Source organism: Taudactylus pleione, unplaced genomic scaffold, assembly GCF_031769625.1.
Source record: "Taudactylus pleione unplaced genomic scaffold, aTauple2 ptg000329l, whole genome shotgun sequence".
Classification (NCBI taxonomy): domain Eukaryota; kingdom Metazoa; phylum Chordata; class Amphibia; order Anura; family Myobatrachidae; genus Taudactylus; species Taudactylus pleione.
The window spans coordinates 8,853,919-8,862,639 of record NW_028284730.1 but is presented as its reverse complement, the minus strand read 5'-3'; the positions used below and the strand labels follow the sequence as shown (position 1 = coordinate 8,862,639).

Genomic DNA, 8,721 nt, shown 5'->3' with positions numbered 1-8,721 from the left:
ATAAATGCATTATGTGTTTAGATTTCGGTCCCATACCCAAGATATCTCATTATATTATGCAAATATTCCAAAATACGGAATATTCCAATACCCAAAATACCCCTGGTCCCAAGCATTTTGGAAATGGAAGACTCAACCTGTAGAAGCATATTAGGAAAAGTATTTGGGGTTATAGATTCTGTTCTAAAAACATAGACCTAAAATATATTGCAATATAAATCAATGTCATATAAGAGATATTTTGCTTTTCTCCAGGTAAACAATATGGCTGAATGCCCAAACAGCACAGTAACTGATTTCTACATTACAGCATTCTCTGCTTCTACCACCGGACGTTTTGTGCTCTTCACTGGAGTTTTAATCATGTTTTTATTGGCTGTATCTGGAAATCTAATTATAATAACCCTTGTATGCCTAGTACCTAATCTACATACTCCAATGTATTTCTTCCTGTGTAATCTCTCTACTGTAGACATTATATATGTGTGTACAACTCTACCAAATCTCTTGTCCATTACGTTAACACAAAGTCACAGTATCTCATTTAATAGTTGTATAACTCAACTTTATTTCTATACACTATGTGCAGATGCAGAGATCTTCATTCTGACCTGCATGGCTTATGACCGCTATGTAGCAGTTTGCATCCCACTGCGTTACTCTCTTATCATGGGTAAAAAACTGTGCAGAGTAATGGTTACTTGCCTTTGGGCTACTAGTGCTATCAATTCTTTAGTACATACCCTGCTCACATATGTGCTTTCTTTCTGCTATTCTCATGAAATTGACCATTTTCTCTGTGACCTGAAAACACTGATTCTACTCTCCTCTAGTGACACAACCAGCAGAGAAATCTTTATGTTCTTTGAGGATATAATTATTGCTTTTCTTCCTTTTGCATTTACTATTACCTCTTACGTATTTATTATCTCTTCCGTATTAAAGATTCGCTCTGTTAATGGACGACTTAAGATTTTTTCAAGCTGCACTTCCCATCTTATTACTGTTCTTTTATTCTATGGACCCATCATGTTCTTGTACATGAAACCAGAGACTAAAGAGTCTAAGCAACAGGACAAGCTTCTGCCAATGCTCTATATAGCTGCTGTACCAATGTTAAACCCACTAGTGTACAGCCTTAGGAACAAACAGGTATTGGGAGCACTCAAAGTGCTAAATAATTTAATAAAGAACAGAATCACATAGTTAAAGCATGTGCTATCATTTCATAATTATAATCATTGTGTAATCATTTTATATAATGAAGCAAACAAAGCACTGAATCATACAGTACTCAGAAGTTTAAAACAATGACAAAAATAAATGATGAGCCACTAAACCACTGTCTCCAAAAAGAAATACTGGTAGATTGGTCGACAAGAAAAACGTCAACATGGTCATTAGGTCAACCAACCTCCTGTAGACATGTATTTAGGTTGATAGGGTTAAATGGTTGACACATTCATAAGGGCAACTTTTAACATGTGAGCACATATTTTTTTCATGATTTTTAGGGTTAGGTTTAGGGTTAAGGGTCAGGATAAAACAAAATAAAAAATCATGTTGACATTTTAGTGTTGACATATTCAATGTCGACCTAAATACATAATTTGCATAATTATGGTCAACCTATTGACCAGATCAACCTTTTTTCACTGTCAACATTCAAAACCAATCAACCTTGTAGTGTCAACCTTCTGAATGTCCACCTGTATTCTGTTGACTTTTTCTACCACATCGCTCCAAAATATAGTGAACTATCAACAGTAATATTAAGTTTTGACATTTATAGCTGTGTAATAAGTTACCATATTAAACCTCAGTAAGAGTTGTGTTATAAGTTATAAGTGAAAAGTCAATTCCTTAGTCCTTGCTAATTTTTTTAAAATATGAAATTAAACAAAAATGTGGTTGAACCTGTTACTATGCACTTTCTTGATTTACTCCTATCAATTGTATCTGGACAACTGTTCAATACTTTTTCCAAAAGTTGAATTTTGGGAACTGCCAATTACAATATCTACAAGTGGTTCAGTGGTCTGTGATGACCAGATTCTGGATGAACAATACTGCCCTCCACAGTCACTCAGCCATATCCTTACAGAGAATCCTTACAAACTCCTTCATTTTCTACTCAAGTCAGAAGCTGGACACGCATGTATTATGGCAGTGAAATAATTTCTGTGGTTATTTCTGTGGTTGCATGAAGCCCAAACATGACTGTTTACCACAATTTGACTCAAACTGGGCAAAATGCTGGGAAATTCATATTAACAAAACTCTGTTTATGAAACTTGATTTCAATGTCACATGCTCTATTTAATACATGCTGTGGTCTGATTGCCCTGATTGCCCTGCCCACTTTATATCAGCCATCGCCTATCTCTGTGAGAACAAAAGGCAGCACACCGCAGGATGATATTGATAGGGATGGCGCATAAAATTTTAAATATTTTTTGGTGTTTTTTTTAGTTCAGATATTTTTTTCATTTTTATATTTGAAGTTCATGTATTATTTTATTTCGTTTTTATTTTAGATGACTAAAAGTCACTATGGCCTTCAACTAGATTTTTTAGCTGGAGTACGGCCACCTTTTCTGATGTCACCAGCAACATTTCTCAGCAGCGAGTAATGTTGGCTGTCCAGTTCAAGCAAGTAGTGTCATGTTGAAGGACAGTGGTTTTAGCAGGGAGCAGTTGTCCTACTGTGGCTAGTACACCTCCCTTCTTCCTAGTGATGAACAGATGCATGCCACATTGCTAACATTGTATGCAGCAGGTTGTGTATGATAGACACAGCTCTGGCAGCACTATCCTGATTGCAAGGTGTAAAACTTCTGAGTAGGACTACCTCCTTTCTGTTACTTCTAATGCTGCATTTTGTTTCTTTTCCCGGGTTTCATTGACTGCTTAAAGTGAGCACTGATGTGCTGGTTCCACTGCCTGCATTATCCGCTACAGATGTGGGCAGCTCAGAGAGAGGCCCAGAGTGCCTTAATCCCAGAATTCCCTTTCCTTTTCATTTCTTATAGTATTCCTCATTGTGAAGAGGAGGGGCCAGGAAAAGTTACCTGCAATGTGTGTAGTGCAGATGTGTGGAAGGGGACAGACATCAGGGAACTTTTTCTCACACTAAACACCTCAGGAGGGTGCACAGAATGAATGTGAGCACAGTTTCCACAGGTTTGGAGGCAACTGCAAAAGATCCTGTCTGACTGCGGATGGTCCTAGCTCCACATGACAGAGGCAGCATCAGAAGTGGATCCCTAAGTAAGTATGGGAGCCTCTAATGAGCTTATCAGAGGCAGATGCAGGAACCTGTACCCTGCAGGGAGCGCCTCTGTCAGCACTGTGTTATCAATTGCTTCTGCTAAATCTATGTGGCCCCAACTAAAACCCAGATATAGAGTAGTTTCAAGTTAGTAATGTCAGAGTAATTAATGTATTTTCTAGTCATTGTAACTAAATATTATCAATTGGGGCAAATAAAAAATACTGAAAACATACAATCAACATAGCTATACGCCAATGCATCTTTATCCCTACTTATCTGTTATCTAATCTGTTAACAGGATTATTCCCCTGTTATTCTTTTCAAAACCTCATAAGTCTCTAAACTATATCTGGCCAAAGACAGAAGTTACTCTTGTTCTCTAGAAGAGTTGATACATCTCCTACTACCGCTTCAAAATCAAATCATAATATTTAGGTATTCATTACAAATTAAAACCAATGTAGCTTTTCTTTCCCACTCACTCATATTTATTAACAATATAGTTTTACAGATAGAATAAGAAATAAATTATTTGTATCCAATTGTTGCACGATTGTTATCATTTGTTTTTTTAAGTAGTCAGATTACTGTGTGCACTCTACCATACCAGCAAAGTTTAAAAATACTGTACTAGTTTATTTACTATGGGCCTGATTCAGAGCCAGACGCAATTAGTGCTCGCTCGTCCTGAAAATAGGGGTGGCTATTCAAATGAACCGTTCGCTGTTTGCGGTCTGTTCACGCCTCTAGGTCTGAACGAGCGTACAAAACTTGCGGTCGTTTTTTGGGAAACTACGCCCCCTGGCTGCTCGCATCCTATGTCATGTCCGCTATTTATTAGATTAATCGAGTACATCGAACAGGGTATGAACTGCTCGCAATTCTTGTGGTTGGTTTTTGCTACCACAATTTTGCGAGCAGTTCTGGCTTAAAAAAACCCAGTGATGTGGTCAATGACGCTGCTGTTTTAAATATGCACACCCATAAAACGCCCGTTTTGACCTTTAAGCACGCCTGCGATCGGATCTCCACTCCCCGTTTTCAAGCACCTTCCCCTGTTACCACCCACATACGCCTCATTCTGTCACTCAAATTAGCAGGCATTCGCTATTTTGCGAGCACATGAATTTCGGCCGCACTGACTGGTTCGCGCATGTGTATAACGATCCGTACGCATGCGCAGTTGGGCAAACATCGCTCGGAGCGAACGAGCTGCCGCTTACGAGTGGCTCTGAATCAGGCCCTATATCTTTATTATACTTTTGTTCTTTAATATTGCAGTGTAAAAAGAAATAGATGAAAATCTTCTAAAGCACCTAGTAATTTGGAACCTACCAAGTCATGAGTTGACTGTTTCCATGAGAATATTTATTCCCTTAAAATTATTATTAACTTTATCTCAAATGTTTAAAACAAATACTTTCTTTAATCTGACATTTTCTTATACAGACTATAAAATCTTAGTTCCCTAATCCATAGTCACAACTTTATGTGACTATGGGCAGCATATTTGGCATATAGGTCAGCATTATTTCCTCACTGGTTGGGTACGGGGTGCGTTCAGAATCCCGACGCTGGCATCCCGATAGGGTTAGGATACTGACACCTGTCGGTAGGTATCCTATCCTCCCCCTCTCCCTACCCCTGATTCTACCTCACTGCAGCCTAAACCTAACCTCCCCCATGAAGCCTAAACCTAACACCCCCCCAACAACCTAACCCTAACCCTGCCCCCCTTCAGCCTAAACCTAACCATTCCCCTAGTGTCTAACCCTAACTCCTAACTCTAACCTAACCTCACTACTTGCCATCGAGATGCCGGCACCAGGATTCTGACAGGCGTTGGGATTCCAGCGCCGGTATTCTAATCAACAGCAAGTCCCTTGCCGGGATTATGACCACTTTCCCTTCCTCACAGCTCTGTGGTCATTAGTACAATTCGCGACCAAGGCACTATCTCTGTGTTTTCTCCCCATGTTTGTTTAGGTTTCCTTGGGGTGCTCCAGTTTCCTAACAAACGCCAAAAACATACTGGTAGATGAATTGGCTTCAGACAAAAAAATAACCTTAGTGTGTATGTATGCATATGTGATAGAGAATATAGGGCCTCATTCAGACCCACTCGCAAGTGGGTCGATGGTATGCACTGCGCATGCGCACGACGGAGGGAGCTCCGTCGTGCGCATGCGCCAGACGCGACGAGCGAAGGACTTTCCTTCGCTCGTTGTGTCTGATCAAAGGGGGCGTGCTGTCGATGTTGATTGACAGCACGCCCCCTTTGGTGGGCGTGCCGGGGGCCTGCCTGCCAGACGGAGGCGTTCCCAAGGGAACGTCTACCATCAGAAGCCGGCCCACTGACATCACTAGTGATGTCAGTGGGAGTGATTTAGGCTCTGATAGAGCCAAAATCACTCCAGGGCTTGTGGTCGAAAACCCCGACCACAGGCTTCCGGTCGCACTGGCGATGGTCGCGATGGTGAAGACCATCGCGACCATCATCCTGCATGCTCGTATGTGCTGTGGGTGGTGACTGCTCATGGAAGTAGCTGCTATAAAGTCACAGATGCACAGTACAGCAAACCACCGGAGCAGCAGAGAGCAGGGATTTATTCCTGCGCGAAAGTCACAAACTCGACTGCTAATATGTCGCACACACAGTCTGAGATATTTTCATGATGGGACTTGTACTGTAGTTAAATGCTGACAGTACAGTATCTTATTGTTTGCAATAATGGTGCAGAGACAAAGGACTTGTTCAACGTGCAAGCTTCTCATACTGGTGAAGCATACCGTTGGCATAGACACCCAGTGGCGCAGAAAGGGGGGGGGGAGCGGGTACAGATTACCGGGGCCCGGGCTTCTTGAGGGGCCCGGCGGGGGCCCCGGGTCCGGCGCCGCTCCCCCTCCCTCACAGCAGCCACAGCAGTCTCCTATGCCTGTGAGGGGGAGCGATCACACTGATTGCGCCCCCCTGGCTTTGAGCAGGACTGAGGGGGCCCAGAACGCCCCCTCCCCTGCAAATCTTTGTTTTTTTGTTTTTTTCCGGGAAGGGGGCGTGGCCACGCCTCACGCGATTAGGCCACACCCCCTATTACACGCAGCTCTCAGCTGGCCTGTAGACACCTATACAATAACAATGAGAATAACTATTATTGCATAGGAGCCTGTGCCTGCTGTATGCTTCACCAGTATGAAAAAGGTGCGTTTTGAATAAGGCCTCTGTCTTTGCCATTATTGCAACTAATAAGATGCTGTACTGTCGCTATACTGTCAGCATTTAACTAGAGTACAAGTCTCATTATGAAAACATCTAATTTATTAAAGACTGCGCGTGGAACATATTAGAGTCCTATTATTACTCTTCCATACCCCTGTCCTCAACAAGACATTTGTTATTTCATACATGTGCAATGATGTTTATGAAAAGTGACCTCTGGTGGACATAAGCCAGTATTACACCTTTGGCATCTCAGGGTCTGATTCAGAGCCGGACACTATTTGCGCTCGCTCGTTCAGAAAAAGGGGGTGGCTATTTATATTAACCGTTCGCTCTTTGCGGTCTGTTGACGCCTCTAGGTTTGAATGAGCGAACAAAACATGCGGACGTTTTTTTGTAAAAAACGCCCCCTGGCCGCTCGCATCATATGTCATGTCCGCTATTTATTAGATTAATCGAGTACATCAAACGGCGTATGAACTGCTCGCTATTCTTGTGGTTGGTTTTTCCTACCGCAATCATGCGAGCAGTTCTGGCTAAAAGACATCCAACTGACGTGGTCGATGACGCTGCTTTGATAATTATGCACTCCCATTAAATGCCCGTTTTGACCGTTTGGCATGCCTGCGTTCGGATCTCCACTCCCCGTTTTTAAACACCTTCCCCTGTTACCACCCACAAACGCCTCATTCTGTCACTCAAAATAGCAGGCATTTGCTATATTGCGAGCACACGATTTCTGACCGCACTGACTGGTTCGCGCATGCGTACTGAAACCCATACGCATGTGCAGATGTGCGAACATCGCTCGGAACGAACGAGCGGCCACTTACGAGCGGCTCTGAATGAGACCCTCAGTACACTATGCTGCTACTAGATACGTTATGCTGTGATTGAATACATGGCAATGTGTCTTGTTGCATGCATATGAAACATGACTAGCTAGTCATGCTATATGTCGTCTATACACTAGACGAGCATCTAGTATCATGCAGTATATCAATATAACAGTAATATCTAAACTCTCTTTCATATTTTGTATGCAATATATAACAACCTGCTTGTTACTACAAATGATTGTCCTGTTTATGAAGAAACACTTTGTCACGTTTGACTTCGGGAAATCCCCTACTGAGGGGTTGAAAGCTGAGGTCCCAGGTTGAGGAGGAAATCGAAGGTGTGGGGACTGTATATACGATCTCTCATATACGAATATCAGATGTTGGTGAGACCTGACCAAAGGCGAAGAGTCAAACCTGCTGGGAGGTGTTCACCAGTGACCTCTCCAAGTGGGATTTGGGTTTAAGTTGCTCCCAGCAGGCAGGTTGCGGCCCTTTGGTCAGGTATCCGATACCCATGGCAATAGAGAAAATACAATGATGGCCCAAGAGAAATACTCTAGGAAGAAGTACAGCTGCACAAGGAGTTGGCATTTGTAATTGTACACAGGTAAAGGGTTTTTGACGCACTGCTGCACCAAGAGGTGGCACTTGTAACTGCACACAGGAAAGGTGTTTTGATGCACTGCTGCACAAGGAGGATGGTACTTGTATGGCACACCGACAAGGTATTCGGCTGCACTGTTGCACAAGGAGATGGCACTTTTATGGCACAGAGGCAAGATGTTTTGACGCACTGCTGCACAAGGAGGATGGTACTTGTATGGCACACAGGCAATATGTTTGGACACACTGTTGCTCAAGGAGATAGGCACATAGAGACCCGAGAGTATCACGATAAGGGAACCTGGAATTAGGTGACGGCAAGTATACACAAGGTAGCGACAACATTGCACAGGCAACTTCCTGCTGTCCGGAGGCTGGTTATATACCCTGAGGTAGCAGATCATTGGTGGACAGCGTCAGCTGACCACCACCATGCTACCCTTGGGTAAAGGGTAGTCAGGTGATGAAGACTGTCATGGCTGTATCCATGAAGGCAACCACAGTAACCAAGGCACGGCACAGCTCATGGATGTCCACATGGCTCTTAGGCATAATGCTCAACTCGTCACTCGCCGCCGCACCTGATGACTGACCACCGGAGGGATCAGGGAAGCTGGCGCTGGGGTAGGTAATGGCTGATCCTAGGCCGCAACCTGACACACTTGAATGAACTCACTAAAAATGATGTAACAGGGAGGACATGTCTCGATGGTTATCATCTTTCCCTCCTCTAACTTTTGCGTGACAACGACTACAGATGCCTTGACATATGTTGTCTGGGTTAG

The 8,721-nt window shown here is 43.0% G+C and overlaps 1 protein-coding gene across 1 annotated transcript; it reads left to right on the top strand.

Moving 5' to 3' along the window:
- Positions 1 to 264: 264 nt before the first annotated feature.
- Positions 265 to 2,633, top strand: LOC148509323 (olfactory receptor 5AR1-like). The gene is made up of 2 exons (XM_088443449.1): positions 265 to 1,152; positions 2,538 to 2,633. Exons 1-2 carry the CDS (start codon positions 265 to 267, stop codon positions 2,631 to 2,633), a joined length of 984 nt encoding a protein of 327 aa, XP_088299575.1.
- Positions 2,634 to 8,721: the final 6,088 nt, after the last annotated feature.

Coding starts and splice junctions, on each gene's coding strand:
- LOC148509323 (XM_088443449.1), top strand. CDS start 265: ATGGCTGAATGCCCAAACAGCACAGTAACTGATTTCTACATTACAGCA. Junction 1,153..2,537: donor ACAGCCTTAGGAACAAACAG/GTATTGGGAGCA, acceptor TTTTTATTTTAG/ATGACTAAAAGTCACTATGG.